Genomic DNA, 19,111 nt, shown 5'->3' with positions numbered 1-19,111 from the left:
ATTTTCTTTCTTTTCTTCTCCTTAAAAAAGAAATAAAAGCAGACTGCTCAATGTATCAGTTTACCTTCAGCTTTTGGAGCAGCAAGGAGGATGTTTCCATGGCAGTCAATCTGTACAGAGTCCAAACATAAGAACACTGCAAAACAAGTCACAAAAGACAAGCCACAATAAATAAATGTTCTTGTAACTGTTTAACACCAATCAAAGAAATGAAATAATCTGAAAAATAATTTGCAATATTAGCTACTACCCTAGGCTATGATAAATGAAGCTTTAAATAATGCTAGCGCTGGAACAGAAACCACACAATAAACAGACAGCAGATGAGAAATCACCCTAAGCTGCAATTAAAGGCAGGCAATTCCTTCAAGAAAAAAGACAAGAAAGTAAAACAAAATGGGAACAAGATAAATACAAGGATTTAGAATGCTGAAGGTTTATTCTCTTTGTATCTAGCACTGAAGAGAAAGGCCAAGAAAGGAATAAATGAAAGAAATGCCATAGCTAGATGTGCTCTAGTCTTCCTAGAGCCTTTAAAGCACAACCTAATTTAACACACTTTAACACAATAAGCCATATGGTCAGCAGTGTAGTCCTACCTTTGCAGGCTACCATCAAATAAGCCCTTTTCCTATGAAAAGCAGGGTACTAGGACAACAAAATTAAAGTTAAATATTAAGAGATAAGTTTGAAGAGGTTTAGGAGTAAAAAGGGGATATAAAAAAGGAACATATCCTTTTGTAGTTATCTGTAAAAACATATCTAAAACCATCTAACCCCATTAAAATGTGTTTGACCTCAATTTTAAACCTCACTACATTTCATGTAAACACAGGCTTGCCTACTACCTTCAGTAGTATTTAATCCTGACCTGAACTACCTGTCTTGAAAAGGGAAACTTTCCTGAGTTGGAACCGTTACTAGTTATTTCTATGGAGGCAGCTCCAACGAGAACTCTTCATGCTCACTGTTATTATGTCTCAATAGTCAAAGCCTCTGGCCATGACTTTGCAATCCAGCTCATGCAAACCAGGCCTTATCTCCTCCGCGGGCAGTATAGCATGAGATTCTCACCTGGTTCCTCTAAAGTGCCTGTAAGCTACATGTAGAAAATAAATGGAAAGGAAACAAGCAAAGACTCAGTGGAGGGTAAAACACCTTTTGTAGCATGATCATTTTCAGAAATGCATGAAGAAGCTAACTTTGTTTTCTTATGCAGATAATTTCTGGTAAGCATAAGGAAAAAATGTACTCAAGGGAGGATTTGAAGAAAAAGGCTGTCTAGCAGAATAAATAAATAATAACTAGTCCAGTCTGTTCCACTTTTCAGCATTGAGACAAAGGATATTTTAACATATCATTTATATCATATCAGCATCACTTTTAATAAGGTAATATTTTAAAAGGGAATACTGGACTTTCTTACCCTTCCCCCCCCCCCCCCCCCACTAAAATAGCAACACAACTCTGAGTCACTCCAGAACGCGCAGTCACTCTCTCCGAACAGGCAGAGATTCCTCTGGCAGAAACAGTCTAAATTTGAAAACAATATTCAATTTCAAAGTAGTTTTATTCTTCAAATAGGGAGTTTTAAGTCAGGTACCTTCCACTTAGTGGTTAGTATCCCAATGCTCACTTTTATAGGCTCTGTAAGGTTCAGATCATAAAAGGGCATCTCTGCTCTTATTTGCTTTAGATTTCTAGTTAGTATAAGCTAGACCAAGCATTCAGAACGCCTACTGAAATTTAGGACCATCTTATCCCATGTTACGTACAATATATTCCAGTCTAGTCAGAGGTCTATTCCCCATTCCTCTCTCAGAAGTTGCCTTCTGAGAACCCTCCTATAAACTCAAGCAAAGAAGTGGGCAAAGAGCAGAGAAATGTCATGGCAAGATCCTGGGCACTTTAAGTTGGTAAAGCCCAGGACTGTCAAAAACATATCGAGTGTCACAAACAAATCCAGGCAAGAGAGAGCAAAGTGGAAGTTTTAAGACTACATAGATATAAAATATATATATTCCTTCCCCTGTATACCCCTCCCTTCCCCCGTAACTGTCATAACAACCCAGAATAAAGAGAAAATAAGATATTTTTTACAATCCTATATACGGAAGAAAACTCCAAATGGAGTAACAATTCAAAGTCACAGTTTAAAGGGTGAAATTCCAAATATAGCCTATTATTTTTTCTATACAAAAAATGTTTTGCTTCAACAGCCTAAACAGAACATAAAAGACTGAATATAAATAAACAAGCAAACATTTAGAAACAATTAAGCCTCTACCTGGATAATCTATGCAAGTCTGCAGAGTACGTAAACATTCATGACATAACGCCCAGAGTTCATAGTCCTTCAGAGGTTTACCATACCAGGACAATAGGAATTTTAGAGAGATCCACTGAAAAAAAAATGAGCATGGAGAAAGTTATTAGAAATTATTGCAGAACAAAAATGTTTACTGATGCAATGAAAAATCAAATCCTAACATAAAATGTGCATACCTTAATAGCACTAAGAAAAGGGATTTATTGCTGTTGCTAGTAATAAACTAATAATGCTTCTTATTGAAAAAGCATTGCAGTTAACTGTATAAAAGAATTAGTTTCTTAATTGCATAACAGAAGTGTAATTCAAATTAGATTTCACATCGAACTGAAGTGCTTCAGGAAAAGTGAGCTGTTTGGAAGTTCTCTCTCGTTATATTAGGAAAAAGATTCTTTCAGAATGTCAAAGATGACATATAACCGAAGGCACGTCATCTAGGCTTAAAGAGGTAAAAACCCAAATGAACAACAACAGCAAAAATTCAAATCCTGCTTTACCCTAACAGTTGCATTATAAGTCTTACCTTAAAGATTTCATCAACATTTCTTGTTCTTCTGTGAAAGAATGTTAACAATATTGACAGAATTAATGACAGGTCTATTTTGAAGCTGAAGCACATCGTTTTGTTTTTAATCACTGCCTGTTCAGTTTGCAAAAGCAGTACTTTCTTTTTGGTTATAAATTTAGCATTTTATACCTGGCCTAATACCTTAATGCCACAAAGATACTGCTCGAATGCAACAGGACACTTATTTACTGTTCTTCAGAGAATGTATACTTTACATTTTGTGAACGTTTTTATACAAAAACTTGACATTGATATAACTACACAGGCATTACCTTCCACATCAAGCTGTGCTAATAGAAGAGATTATCACTGTTGGTGGCCTTTATTAGCCACCAGCTGGACATTAATTACCCTCTTCATTCATCGACCAAAGGAGCAGTAAAAAACAATTCACTGCGGGCAGATCCCTCTAGGTTCGTGCTGATCATCAAACTATTTAAAACAGCACAGTACATTTTCTATTGCGCATGCAGCCTCTAAGATATCTAACTATCTCTAAATAGCAGCTTTGCTATATTTAACTATCTCTAAAAGCCGCATTGGAGAAAAGAACTACCAGCATCAATTAGAGATTAACTTAACTGAAAAAAAAATCAACAAAAAACAACTAGAACACAGGAAACAAAATCAAAAATACAAACCTCAAAAATTTTTTATTGTTATTAACAACACCTTTATATCCACAAATCTGAACAGACTAGGGGTCTGACCTTTCTTGCAGTCTGATTACACAGAATGGTAGTACTATGCTACATATTTGGCAAAGTCAGCTTCCGAACTGTCATTTGCTGCAGTCAATTTTTCATGATCCTGGCTATGGATCACTCTTCAGTGAGGCACTATCCAGATTTTATAATGCAACATATAATGCACAGATTACTGCATTACCTTTAATCAAGATCAACAAACAAACAACTCCCCTGCAATCTATGGGGGAGAAAAAGAGAACCACACTAATTTCCGTACTTTGTTGATAATTTAATATTTACCATAATACAGCTGTCAAAGAAGGTAAACACTTTGGCCTCATACTGTTTAAATATTCCTTAAAGGTGAACCAGACAAGCTATTAACTTTCAATAAGATGTGCCATCAAACACTGCTTTTAATTTACTTAAAACGTTATGTTACCTGTCTACCTTCAACACACACACATGGGTGCTTGTATTATCACATGCTTCTTTGCGGCACTTTGCAAAAAGTAGTAACTTTAGTACAGATAGATAGGAACACAAGTGATCGGGTTAAGTTTCATTCTCAAATCTTGCTATTATCAGCACGGTTGAGCGCAGAATTCTTTCACAAACATTTTGCTTGGCTGCATCTAGAAAAGTAACCTCTTTAACTGTCTGATAAAAAGACGCCAGCTGCACAGCAGGGAGGAAGAGACCAGCTAGTCAAAGGAATGAACTAGTCTAGAGAATATTCAAAAACAGACAGAGCTTCACACTGTTGAATGATTACTGTCTCTGATCAGGGCTGTGCTCCCCTCTTCATAGCATAACACTTCTCAAATGCTTCAGAAATGTCTTTGCTCAGAGATGCTTTACAACGAAAACAGCAGTTAAAGCTTCAAATTCTCCATGGACAGCTGACAAGCGGAAGGAATAATCAAAAGAAGAGGAATTCCACAGATTGAGTTTAAAGAAGAACATTCTGGGATTTGGGATTTTGTTTTTATAATAACTATGTATCGCTGCCACATGTTTCTCTCCAAGCAAATCCCTCTTCCTGAAGTCTGTGTCCCTAGAGGCTCTAAAAGCTGCAACAGAGAAAGATGGACTTTCTCTATCGCATATACAAAGTGCCTCTTGTGCCAGGAGGAGGTGATCAGCGCAATGGCGAGCAAGGGGGAGAACAATCTCCCTCTAAACTGGAGACTGAAGTTAGTTGCACAGTACAGAGCTCAAATGCATTTCTCATCACTTCTGGCGTATCTAAGCTCTCTAAAGGAAGAGAGAAATGACAGAAAGAGCCTTAAACATAGCAGGAACGTAGGGGGGAAAAAAAATCCTAAGAGCAGCAGCAAAAGCTTATGACAAGAAAGAGGAAAGTGAGAGAAAATGGGGGATGAAAAGGCATCAGGAACTGAGACTGTGTCTTAGAAGAAAGAAGGATGTAGGAAAAGTAAATTTCAGCAGAAGTGAGAATCCCTGCCATCCAGGACATGAGTCAGGACAAAAAAGATGCAGTCTGGTTACAGATTAGTGAATGTTATTTAAACGCATATCCTTATGAATCATTTTTTCTGGCAAGCAGCCTAAAGAAAATTTCCAGTATTAACAGTGCTAGCTAGTATTAATACGTTCTCCTGTACTTCCACAGATATACTAACAACTGTCTTTTTCGCAGTAGTTCTGTTGTTCTATATATCAAATCTCTCTCTCTCAAAAAAAAAAAATCCAACAACAAAAACACACTGATCACATCAAAAGACACTTGAAGAGATCATTCTTCTAATGCTTCTAATTATCCCAAATGCTTATCTTCCTCTACTAGAAAGAGAGGCTCCTGGATGACTTTGTCAGACCTGTTGGGGACTTGTCCTTCAAATATCTTGTAAAAATTATTAACTGATGTAAAAATTATAATCAACATACATGATAAAACACTTAACACATTTGTAATGAACAATACGTAGAGTCTTGTTAAAATACTTTACAAAGGAAAAACAATATACTTCTCAACCTAGAGTTACGAGGCAATTTTTATTTAAGTCTCAAGGCAAGTATTTAACTTAGCAGACATTTAAATTTACTGAAAAAGCATATGTTTTTGGTAAATAGGTAAGTGGAAGTTTCCCTTATTTAGGCATCTGTCTCACATGCAAGTTCAGATCTGACTCATGGCTATTTAGCAATTATTTTCTATAACCTTAAAAAGTCTGAAGTGCTGGAAAATATATGACTAAAATGTTTAGCCAAATAGCCTGTAGCATGTTTTAAGTCTGCTTCTTAAGTATCTATTTTTACACTTTTCGCAAAGCAAACTCAAGACAATTACCCAGCATGCATAAGGCCTCAAGTCCACTGCACTTAAATCATTACCATTGTTCATTACCTCTACTTATTTTAATGCTGAGATATAAAACATTTATTTTATATTATGACTGGTGACTACTGCAGCAAAAAACAAGTAAAGTTTGAATCCAGTGCCTCTTCCTGGATTCTTCTTCATGCTCTAAAATGAAGATTTTCATAAGAGAAATTAATTCTATGCCATGACTTTAAATAAGAAAGTTTTTTCACAGTACAGAAAACTTAACTAAAAATAGGAAAAAGTCATGTGACTGATTAATGCCTACAACTACATACTGGTGACATTTTACTTTATGCAAAAGAGATTATATTTAAACCTCACTTGTTGAGAAAATTATTTTTTTCCTTTGGTGTTAGTAAAAGCATTTATAGGTCTTCTTTTTCATTTTTGATACCAGAACTGCACAACCATTATTTTAGCAAAATATCCAAACTATTCCAGGAGTAAAATATTTTATGATGCTGGCATATTTTAAACAGCCAAAGCAAGGAAAGACTATCATTATTCTTTTCTTAAGGAGTACTGTTCTGGGAATAGACAACTTTTCTTTCCTGTAAGTGTTATTTTCCCAGTGTTCAAGTGTCATTCTTTGGCTACGTGGGTTTTCACTTCTCTTACGCTTAACTGGGTGTGAATGATCGACATGAAACAAATGTGTGTATGGCAGGTTCCTGTTAACCCTTCCCATGTGAAAGCCAGAGTATTTGAATCACAGAGAAACATTTAAAAGCATTAGAGATGAGACACACCTGATTGGAATGAAACTGGTTAGAGAAATAAAGGATCTCCACTCGAACTTGAAGTGAAAAATATTTATTTATGGCATGCAAAACTATAAAATTGCTAAGAAAACCCTCACAAGATACATTGCAGTAGCAAGACAACAGCAAGCAAGTATTTTTAGTAATGCCTACTAGCACTGAAGCACATAACATTAGGAAGCAGTGTTGGGGTATTAGAAAAATACTGTCCACTGGAGAAGTACTATTGACAGGTAAGAAAAACTGTCCATTCTCCAGAGTAGACAAGGTTGATCTTCAACCGGATGGGCCTTGTATTGCACTCTCTCTAAAGAGCAAGAAATACTTAATGCTAGAGATACTAGTCTAAAGCTCTGTTTGCAATAATCATGCTTATTATCTATTATAGAAAACTGGTAAAAGAGTAGCGCTATAAATAATCTTATGAGGTGCTACCCATTTAGACCAGAAGATGGAAAATACATTCTTGGGGCTCCACAGTCATTTTGTCCCTTCGCTGTAAATGAACACTCAGATTCAATTTTTAATTTCTTAAATTCAAACATTTTTAGGTATTTGTTAAAACTGTGGCATTCAAAAATGAAAGGGAACTTGAAAAGGCAGGGAGAAATCAGATGTAAAACTTAGAACCAAAGGACACCACAGTATGGTTTTATTTTTGCAATTGTCATTGTTAAGAGGTAAGACAGAGGCAGAAACGGCTATGTTTCAGAAATCTGAGGCATAAAACCTGGCTTTCAAGAGAGCAGAAGAAGAGAGCTGAAAATCCCTTTCATTAAGGAGAAGACCTACAATAGAGCCTTCTATACCATTCAATAACTACTGTAAATGATCGACCCCCCCCTTAGCATCTCCTCCAGAAAACAACACACACAATACAAATTTGCAGGCTAGAAGCTCTGCGTTCTAGGGAACGGACAGTCATCTTGTTTAAGAAACCTGTAGGTCTTGTTCACAGAAGCTGATATACTTAAATGCTTTTCTCTCTCTACTTACGTTAAAAAAAAAAATCTCCTAGATTATATGAGACACAGGATTTTAACAAGCTCTAAAGAGCATATTTTTATGCAGCAGGACCTGAACATTTGCTGGGCTTGATTACTGGAAAAAGAAAACAGAGCAAGAGTCTATAAAACCTTTTTTTCTACTGAAAACACAGCTTCATAAGCCTCTAGTTTCTTGGACACCAGCTACCCCGCTCTCTTCATTTGAGACGATATTTGCTACTCTGCTTTTTAGGTAGCTGGAATAACAGTTACCTTTTCTTAATTCGCTGTAATTGGTCATTGAGTATGGTAGGAGCAGGATAACCACACTACTATTAAGAGCCTACTTATCTGGAAGAATGAAATTCTGTTTAGGCTGTAGACCATTTTATTTTAAATTGACGATGAAATGTTTGAAGAAAAGAAGCATTTAAACATTCAGAAGAATGGCAGACTAACCTGAAAACATATTTTGTGTAAGTACTCTGTGTGCCAATTTCAGCTGCTGTTGCAGGAAAAGTAACAAGAACATTCCTATGGCTTTTAAATCTCAAAAGAAGTTTGTGAAGCTATAATTCTGAGAAAGCTTAATTTCTTGAAAGCATCCTTATACTCCCAGACAGACTTAAAACCTGGTCCTGACAGTCAAACAAGGACAGAATACAGGCCTTAATTCAAGAGATTTTTTTTCCTAAATATCCCTTCTCAATGTACTCAATTCATGTTCTTAAGTGATGGCAGCTTATTTATCCTACATACTTCCCTAGTTAGAGTCTGAAGCAAGTCCACTTCCTTGTTTAGACAGGTGACTCTGTAGTATCTATATTCCTTGGAGAAAAAACAGCTGCATGGCTTTATAGTCATCTGAGAGCTAGAATTATTTCAGTCATCCTCTCCCTGAAAAATTGCATGCAATTAATTTTAGGTTTACACAGTTCTGCATAAAAATTCCTTTCAGGAAAGGAGATTCGTGGCATAACACAGACGAAATACTGCAAATAGTATTCAAGTGACAGAAACAGCTACAGCTCTAAGACATAACAAGCTTCCTCACAAGAAGTCAATGGCCTAAACTGCTATGATCCCTATTAGAAATACAAGCACACCTAGAAAAGAAAGCTGGTTTGTGGAAGTCTAGAGGAACAAATGACCTAGCAGAAGCAAGTGACTTTGGCATGATTTTAGAGCTGATGGTTCCCTTTCACTCCCTTCTGAACTATGTAGGGTTGCATAGCTTGGAGCAGGAGGAGACAGGGGAAAAATAAAAGTGCCTACAACAAATTGATCTTTTCCTAGAGTCTGAAGGAGGATTTCCCGGATTTAAAAACTAAATAAAGAAATAAATATGCATTCAAAGAGTAACTCCAAGAGAACAAAACCATGCCATGTGGTATTTATCCACATTTACTATCCTCCTGCATTATGAATTTGGTAAGTACACACAATATTTAGTGGAGAAGAAAGGGGAAGAGAAAAAGGCAGTAAGAACAGAGTCTTCAACATGGAATTCATTTCTTAGCTATAATGAATCAAAGGCTCCTTACACAGTTGACTGTTGTTGGTTACTACCCCAGTGGAGGTGTCAAAGCAAGGTGAAAACAGGGAAGGATACAGACTGAAATAAGCCTGGAGGCCACTGCATTGGATGACTGAGAGACGAGCTGTGAGGCAAGGAGAACAGGTAGAGTTGTCAGCAGAGACAGCTGAGGAAAAGTCTTCACCTAAGCACAGTTTCTGGAAATGAAGTGTGCATTGAATGCTTTTGCTGCTCATTCTTTCCAAGTCAGAGCTAGAGAAGCATCAATCATCCTGCAATTTTAGCCAGCAGTTCTCCTATTACATGGATTGTTTGCATCTCTTCAAGTGTGGCACAAGAGAAAACCATCTAGTCAGAGACCAAACTTGTCCACCCTGAGAATCTGTAGTCTGAGCAGAGAAGAGACCACACTATGTTATCTATCACTGAATTCTAGTGGCGGGGGGAAAGAGTCAACTTTTCCTCTTATTTGGCTATTTATAGAGATGAAATACTTGAGACATATCCATCATATTGTGCACATATTTGAATTTGATCATGAAATATACATAGCACACACACAAGCAGTAATTTAAGAACACAGAATAGATACAGCATATGTACAATTCTCAAAATCCTAAATGCACATGTAAATTAAAAAAAAAAAAAAAGTGGAATCTTTTTCCCCTCCTGAAGCAGATGGGATACTACCATTGATTTCAACAAGGTCAGGTTTATACCCAGGAACTCTACAAATTTCATAAGCAGCTGGGAGGCCTACTGCAAAGTACTGAACTTCTATGTACTGGCAGCAACATAAAGAGGCAAAAAATCTACATATGCTTTGGTAATGTATTCTTACAAATGTAATGTACTATTAATTACGCTACATTAACCACATTAGTGAGTGCACTCCAGTACACTTTGTTAAAAAATTAAAATGAATGTTGATTTTGCAATAGGATAAATTTCACTGTAGCATTTTAAAGAGAAAAAAGAATCACCATGTTTCCAATGTGAACGCGGAAGTGTGCAGACTAGCAAAATTCTATTCTCCAGCACACTAAATTGCTGGGGGCAGGGGAAGCAATCACACAGTATTAAGTCATTTCCTCTCCACATAAGTGACTACAGCAACTATATAACGAAGACTTTATTTTTACTACCTGCTCATTACTTTTGATTTCTGACCCTCTGCCTCCACAAAGATTATCTTCATTATTGTTTGCACGCATCGCACCGTTGCTTAATTCTGGAGAACTAAATAGGTTTGATCCATATCTGCTCCCACCGGGTTTTGTTGTTAACACTGATTCCATCTTGTTAAAACGTGTTAAAGAATTTTCATTTGGCCCTTGAGAAGTTTCGGTACAGTCTTCCAGTGCCATGTAATTGTCTAGCATTTTTGTTCCAGTAATTAATTGATTTGGGCTTTTTATCATATCAGCCGTAGTTGGCATTTCAGAGGTAGCATCAGAACAGTCTTCTTTGTGATCAGATGAAAGAAAACCTGTATTTTTACCATTAATAAGTGACATGTGTTCTTCTAGGTTCATGCCAGATACCTGCGTACAAACACAAGGAGCTTCTAAATGAAGATCATTAACCTGGTGATTCTTTGGTTCTACCTTTGGTGGATTACTAATAGCACACGAATTAAGATTTCCCTTTGAAAAAGCAACCTCATTATTATTGTCTAGAGGCAGCGGTTCTTGTGTAAGCAACTGATTTTTCCTAGCTAGCAGTCCACTGTTGGTTACAGATGTGAAAAAGGGGTTTGTATCTGAAGCTTCAAGTGGTAGCTTTGGAAAGGTTTTAATTTTTCTCAAACAACCTTTCTGAAAAATACCATCTCCCTCCATGTCAATTACCAATGATTTTATATCCAAAGCAACACTAGCAAAACTGTCATTATATACTGCATGTTTATCCTCTTCTTTGCTCTTTTTAACTTGAGTTGCAAGTTGAGAATGTTGAGCTTTCTCATTATCCAGATCAATTTGCATTTCTTTTAATCCACTTTCTCTGCCAGTCACCATAGTAACTACTGAAGAGTCCTTGTGACAGGTAGCTGTCACATCTTCCACTGCAGAGGAATCACCTGCTATGTTGTTTTTCTCATTTGAGTATAATTTAGATCCCAAACTTCTTTGACACACTCTTCCCTTCCACATGTTATCACAGCCATCTAGATGCAAAAAACAGGTGCTTATATTAAATATACATTAAAACCTTCTCATCTTTCCTAGTAAGTCTTTATAGGTCTTTTTCTGCCACTACTAAGCATCTTCCTTACGTTACAAAAAGTGAGTGGACACTCATTTTTAATCATAAAGGACACTCTACACAGAGAGTTACAATAAGTTAAATAGAAGTTTATTCAAAATATATTACATTCATTGAGAGTTTTGTGTTGTCTGCTCCTCCTCTCCCACTGCCAAAACCCGAAAATATTTAATCATGACCCTTAGACATCTAGAAAAGAACCTCTAACAGAAAAGTACACAAACATAGTATTTCAAAAATCATTCGGTGTTTCAGAGCTAAAAATTCTAAACTAAGTACACTAAGCTTACCTTGAGAAGCACCAAATGATTCAATTGAAAGAACCCTTCGTCCAACAGCAGAGAGACTTCGACAAATATTACTTGATGAAGCAATCTTCAGTTTTTCTTCACATAACGACAAAATGCTCTAGAGAAAATTAGTGTTAAATACTTATTTAATACTGAATAAACTAATGAATTTTGACTAAATTGAATCATGTTCACTCACACAATACAGCTGAATTAATAAATAAGATGCTACATTGAAGGTCTCCTGCACTGTTCGTTGTACTGTTTCTATCATGTAGTTGAATTCATTTCTTATTTTTCCCACAGGCTGTCATGAAATTACTTAATTCAGTTCAAGTTCTAGCCTACAGTTAGGAAATACTAAGAACAACCAATTAAAAAAAATCATCTTTAGTATTATCCTTTATGAATAATGTACTGACAATGTAAAAGCTAGAGTGAGGAATATTTTTTAAACAGCCAGTGATTCACTTGAATCCAGTGACATAGGCAGTACGATGAATATTGTTATTACAAACATCACAACAGAAGTAAATTCTGACTCTTTTTAAGACTACTGAGAAATACAACTATCTAGAAAACATTATTCCATATTAAAGAAAACAAAATTATCAGGTCCCAAGAAATAGTATCACATGAGCACCTCTAATCTGTAGCCTGGGCACCATTTGATAAGCACTAGTGTCAACTGAATGTTAGCTACAGACATTCATACATTTAAAATTGTCAGTACGGGCAGGAAGTAGAAGAGAGCTCTCTTTTCAAATGCATCCCACTGCTCCCACAGGCAAACAGTGATGAAATCTCACACAGCTCTGAGAGGCTGCTCTTATGTCCCCATTAAAGCCACTCAACTACTCCTCTGCTGTTGTGAGTGGAAGAAAGAAAACGGCTGTGCTAGTTCACATATCAGACTGAGGAAAGACAGGAAAAATGGATACAGGTATCCAACTGTGATGGAGCCTGCAAAACACTTGTAAAGGTCTATGTGGTTTTGTTCCATAGGTGGCCCCCCTCCCCACTACCAAGAAAGCTTCTGAAAGAAAAGGAAGGCAAAAAAGAACAGATAATCACAAAGCAACACCCTCCAGTTTTGACCCACCACCATTCCTGGATTGATGTGAGCACTCAGGAATAACTTTCAGGAATTGCAAACCAACTGGAGATAGTAAACAGTGCTATACAATCCCTTTCCTGACTATGCTGGAAAGTACACGACGAGAAATACAGGAGTAGATCACGCGGCTCCATGCCAGGAATGGTGCCCCACCTGGGCAATGTTCAGCCAGGGAACCAATATTATTTCCATTTGCTTTATAGCAAATGAGTGCTGCAACAGAAGAAGGAATAGATTCTTTCTGCAAAGCACTGATTGCAGATGCTAGACCATTTAGAATATATACTGTCAGCTCAGAAGGGGAAAAAAAGAAAAGAAACGGATTTAGATATCATGGTTCTGAAGAAAAGTCACATTTGGACAACTGTTATTCTCCGGCTACAGTCTGAAAGTCTATAATATTACAATGATGTACTTTCACACATCAATGTCAAATAACACAGAATAAGGTGACCAAAATTTAGAATGCAAGTTCCTCGAATATATCACCTTGCAAAATCCTACATATCTTCAAATCCTTCTAAAAAATTATACACAAAATAAGAGGCTAAATGGAATAAAATACAAAAATAATTTAAGAGATTTAATCAAACATTACTCAATTTTTATATACTTACAGAAAAACTAGTTAATAATAGTGCTTTGAACAATAATGTCTTGAATATGCCAAGGAGTAGAGGGATCCTGGCGCACGGCTCCTCCCATCTCCTTCTTGAAAGCAATCCAAGCATCATCTGAGCCACCGCACAATTTTTTTTTCATGGCATATTGCCTTCTGTTTTTACTTCTAATGTCTCTCTCTCTCCCCCTCTTTCTCCCTCTCCTAAATATTAAATGCGGAGAACTGGTTAATGAGACAAATCAGTTCCACAGAAGTATTTACACAGCCTTCTTAAAAACTGATTTACCATAAAACATTTACTTCTGCTTTTCAGGTTGTATCACCACTAGATTAGGAAGTGACAAGAGCTTCTGCTGAGTGAGGGAAAATTCCAGTTCTGTTCCAAAATCTGAGCATATTACACATATACAGCATCTTCTCTACTAATGAGCACACATGCAGAAATTTTGTAATTTTTGTGAAAGAACACACTTAAAACTATGGAGGGCTGTTTTACCTCAATATCTGGCCTATCTTCAGGATTCTCTTCTTGCATTTGTTCGAGGAGAGCATGCAGGTCTTGTCCAAACTCTGATTCTGTCTCAGGTTCTACTACATATTCAATTGCTGCTTTCAAGGTTGCACCCAAAGAATAGATGTGTGCCTGCATAAAGTTTAAAAGATGCATTCAATATTTTTACCAAGTCTCTCACACTCACTCTCAAAAACCCTGAGATCACAAGGGACATAGCTTACTTTGCTATCACTTTTAACTTACCAAGTAACAGTTCATTGGAAAGGTAGTTTAAATTAAATAGAATAGGATGACCAAAACAGGATTTTAGTGCTGCTTTGGGATTTCAAGATTAAGACAAAAGTTAGAACAAAAAAAATCTATATATAGTCATCTGACCTAAAAAGAAAAGATCAAAACTTGAAATTGTTGCTTTGCACAAAAACATTCTCAAGTTCATCATTTTACAACTTCACTATTAAGCAGATAAGGTAACTGAAAACCTTTTTGATCTTTCAAGATTCTCAGAACTCTGGTGGGAGTTGTTACAATTTTTATTTTGATTTAGCAGAAGAAATGCAGTAAGACAAATGAGTAAGATTTACTCTTTTTTCTACTTCACTACATAAGCTACTGTAACGTATTTAGTACTAGCAGCCCTAGTGAACAATGCATGCATATATAGCATTGAAAGACTGCCAAGACTTTTGTTGTAAGATGAAAATAGAATCTATTGGCACAAGGATGTGAAAATACAAAGCCCGAACAACAAAAACTTCTAACAAGACAATGGGAAGACAGTTATTTCTTCAGATTTCCTTAAGTTGCTGCCATCTCATCTCCACATATTTCAGCTGCAGGAAAATGAACTCTACCCTGGATTGATAGAACTGCTCACAAAAACATACAACCCCTGTTAACAGAAGTTTAGTGGATAGCGATCTTAGAGTTTGCACAAGATAATTTGCTGTAGAATTAAGTATAAACTCATACCTTCTAAGGCTGCTCAAGACTGAAGACTAGTAATGGCCTGAAATTCTAGATGTATATTTCAGTATATTATGGAAGAAATTTAACTAAAATCCCCCCTTTGCTCCACCAAGAGCTTAAGAATTTTTTTTCTTTTAAATGAAATAGTTTGGAGGGAAAAAAAGTTTTAAACAGTAAAAGGGAAGTGTATCACTTATTCCTTTACTTTAATATTAGATAGACTCTATTTCTCTTTGATACTAGACTCTGCTTCAGGGAGTACAGTCATTTTACATTTCTTGATGGGCAGAATAACACAAAGCTGAACACAAAGCCAAAAAGAACAATGAAATACAAAGCCAAATGCCTTAAATTTTAATACAGTTCTATTTGATGAACTTTTTGTCCAAATGGGACATTATAATGTGGTAACTTAATATACTCAGTAAAACATTAGAGTTATTCCATGTATTTTATATGATCTGTAACACATGACATCTGTTCTACAAAATGGCTTTATTTAAAAAAAAAAAAGAATTAATCATACCTCTAAAGAATTGGAGGAAAAAATCCATAAGGCACATACTTGGATATTAAAACCTAATAATTTCAATGCTATGTCCCGAAACTCACTCAGATGAACCAAGACCATATTTTGTGGGGATACCCTAGAATTCAGAAGGTATTTCTGAACAGAATAATCCATTTCAGCCCCTCTATACTACTACCAACTTCAGAAATGGATGTTCCTTTATTAAGAAAATTTGTTTTTAGACTCCAACAACCACTATGTAACTGATATCAAACTTTACCTGTGATATTTTTAAAGGTCTCTCATGCTTTTACATCATACGGCAGAAGTGTGCAATACTTTACATTTGTTCTCTAACTCTATCAACAAATCCTGCACCGGCATTTATTCAGGATAGAGTTCTATTTATAGAAATACTACAGTTTCAAAAGGCAGCAGTAACAGCTTGTTTGGGGGGGGGGGGGGGAAAGAATCTACTAATTCATCCTTACAACTCCCCCCAAAACAATAAAAACTAAAACTCAGCCTTCAGAAACAGATAATGTAATGGCATATCCTTAACAACTCACACCAATTGACCAGCTATATCTGAGTCCTGAAAAAAAGAACAACACAGTTTACTGCAAATCTCCAACTTGAAATAGTTCTGTTTTCCCCTGTCTTGTCATTCAGCACAAAGAGCACTTCTGGAAAAGCCAGAAAACTAATATGGATGACAGCTTCTTGTTCCTACCTCCTCTTCTTCTCACTCAATTAGAGAGTGGAATTTTGCATTCTTCTGTAGGCACCACTTTTGATGATATTTTGTCATTTGGACACTACCTGTATGTTTAAGTTTCTCAAAAAATGTGAGATTCCTCAGGGTCTGATTTCATTTACAGAGTGCAGTGTCTATTCTAGATAGATAATGCATGAGATTAAATAAGAGAGTATCTACACTTCTTTCAGTGAGGAAGATAAAAGCATATTTGGACATAATCTCATTATCTATAACTCAAATACCAACTCCAAAAGCAGGACAGAAAAATAAGCAACACCACTCTGAGGAAACAAAGAAAGCAAAGATGGGAGAAGTGGTTAATATTCTCTTTTAGCAAATTTTCTTCATCCATATGAAGATGGATGTGGACATTGTAGGGAGTAGGACTAGCAAGACCAGAGTGACATATTATTTCATCCCTCTTCGTCCAGTTCGCAGTGGGCTAAAACTCATATCCCCTAGTCTGTCTTTAAGAGCACGTGGAAGCATCTTTTAGATGCAACAAGACAGACTTCCACTCCCTTTTGGTATCCTGCTTTAAAGTCCACCACATTTCTTTTTGCACAACAGATAGGCCAATCTTCTCATAATGAAGAAAGAAGGGATATTTTTCTTGCATAGAAAAATTATTGGGTTGAGATACCTCCATCCCTTTGACATCCAGGAAATCCAGTTTTGAAGATGGCAACTTCAATTATTAGAGCTTGTAATGAGTTTCCTAAGTCAAAATAGGTATTTGGGTACTTCCACATTTCATGCCAATCAAGTAACAAGATGTCTAAACATCCAGGTCTAGAATTTTTTAATTCTTCTCAGCCAGAAAAAGAAAAAGGTGTCACATCAAGGGACATCTGAATTTACATTATCCCAATGTATTTTGCTTCCCTAGTTTAACCAGGGCTATCTATGTATCTCTAGGAACCTTTCCTTTATACTCTAAAAGGGAAGATGGGTTCCATGTTATATCGAAAACCTTATTTATTTTGCCACAGATAAGCATATTAATAAGACCTTAAAAACAGCTTACTATTCACTCTTATTCTACCCATATGCATCACATTAACATATATTAATTTTCACAGGTACATTTTTATACAGGATTTCCGCCCCACCATGTTTGCAGCTCTTCTGTCCTTTCAAATTACATTAACTTTGAAGAACCTACTTCGTAACTACAGGAGGGAACAAAAATAGGAAAACTGAACAGGAGGCTGAGAGACTTCCACTTATCAGGCACGCTGATTATAAAAAGTGTTAAAAGGAATGACTATGTAGCTTTGACATATGGTGTTGTTCATACCACAGTATCCTACCTTGCATTTGCTTTTACTACAGTATCCATAAGTTAAAGAATAGCTTTTCAGCTTAGCCTCCTATCTGAGCCAAAGCAATGACAGAATAAGAATGAGTTTGTGGTCATCCACTAGATGGGGCGTTCCTCAAGTTTATGCACCAAATCTGCAGCTTACACTTACCACAATACTACTTGTTTAGGTCTAGGAAGAAGATTTGACTTTGAGAAAGGAAAACAAGATCCTGCACGCAATAAATAAAGCAAATTCACAAGTATAAAATGTCCAGCGCTCACTAAATGTGACTGCTCTCAGTGAAAACAATCTCACACTTGATGTAAGTTTTCATTGTGTTTTACAATGTTTAGAAAATGAATAGCAGAGCAGCAAACAACTTGGCTTCTCTTTGGAAGACAAGCAGAAGCTGGCACTACTTTGGAAGTCTTAAGAGTTTTCTTAATTAAAAATTTTTCCACTGAAGTTTTTCTCTCCTTGCTTTTTTTTTTTCTTCTTAATTTCTGGAAGAATATTTCATTTTTTTGTTTTGTCTTTTTTTTTTTAAATCTAGCTAAGGAGTACCATTTATGAAGAACTGTTATCTTATAGGATAAGCATGCTATATTTCCAGAAGCAGATAAGTAGTACAGGTTTCAAGAAAGATCTACAAGAAAGACTCTCTTCACAGTTCCTAAAAAACTTAGGCATCAAAGACTAATTCTAGTAAGAAAAAACACAGGCTGTGCTGACAGGCACTACAGTATCAAATTTGGAAAGGGTGCAGGTAAAGGGAGGAAGTCATACTAGAAAACAAGGTCTCCAGGTTCAGCGGTAGAGAAGTATATCCCCTCAATGACAACGTTAGGCTAACGTTAGCAAACAGAGCAAGAAAGAAAAAGCCAAAAACACAAAACAACCATGAACAACACAGAGGAAAGATGTTCTAAGGAAAAAAAAAAAAAAAAACACAAGCATGATTTGAGGTCCTCAGAGTATTACTTTCAGCAACAGGCTAAGGGAGCTCAATAAATTTGACAAAAATATGAAGGTGATAATCACATAAGTAGCTTCAAATGAAGACAACTTCCACTACTAGTGTTTTGTTATGCCTTTTGTGTCTTGAAAAAAAACTCAGAGAGAAAAAAAAAAAAACCTAAAGAGTTCAAAAGGTAGAGATACTACTGATTTTTAAAACTTTCAGGCTAAGTACTAGAAGAACTTACCAAGGAACCAGACAGTTTCTATCATCACGTTAAAATTTTATATCATGAGAAAAATATATTCAAAAAGGCTTGTATTAGTTCCAGATGAGTTATTTGGCTTATTTCATGTCATTTTACAACCACTGAACACTACAGGAAGTAAAATCATGGAATAATAATGCTCCTCTCCAGTTTTCAAATCTGCAAATCAAAAAATGGGGAGAAGAAGTAAAAGCTCCAGTGCCTACGTACAGAGTGCGACAGAGGCTCTGTTGTATTGCTGCTTGGCAGGGCTAAAGAAATAAGCTTCTACAGGAACTCATACTTGCAGACAAACAATACAGAAAAAGAG

General features: G+C 36.2%; 1 protein-coding gene across 4 annotated transcripts in view; it reads right to left on the bottom strand.

The window, feature by feature from the left end:
• KNDC1 (kinase non-catalytic C-lobe domain containing 1) overlaps nucleotides 1-19,111 on the bottom strand; it is a 65,817-nt gene that overhangs the window by 27,855 nt on the left and 18,851 nt on the right. For all 4 annotated transcript variants that reach the window (XR_011142139.1, XM_068949976.1, XM_068949977.1 and 1 more), the window contains 5 exons: nucleotides 14,011-14,157; nucleotides 11,776-11,893; nucleotides 10,366-11,387; nucleotides 2,288-2,402; nucleotides 65-136 (listed from right to left, as the gene is read on the bottom strand). Coding sequence is in view for 3 of the 4 variants with exons in the window: in XM_068949976.1 (XP_068806077.1) it covers nucleotides 65-136; nucleotides 2,288-2,402; nucleotides 10,366-11,387; nucleotides 11,776-11,893; nucleotides 14,011-14,157 (1,474 nt within the window). In the remaining variant the exon portion in view is untranslated. The remainder of the gene's footprint in view (nucleotides 1-64; nucleotides 137-2,287; nucleotides 2,403-10,365; nucleotides 11,388-11,775; nucleotides 11,894-14,010; nucleotides 14,158-19,111) is intronic.

Source organism: Struthio camelus, chromosome 7 (assembly GCF_040807025.1).
Source record: "Struthio camelus isolate bStrCam1 chromosome 7, bStrCam1.hap1, whole genome shotgun sequence".
NCBI lineage: Eukaryota > Metazoa > Chordata > Aves > Struthioniformes > Struthionidae > Struthio > Struthio camelus.
This window is presented reverse-complemented; position numbering and strand designations above follow the sequence as displayed.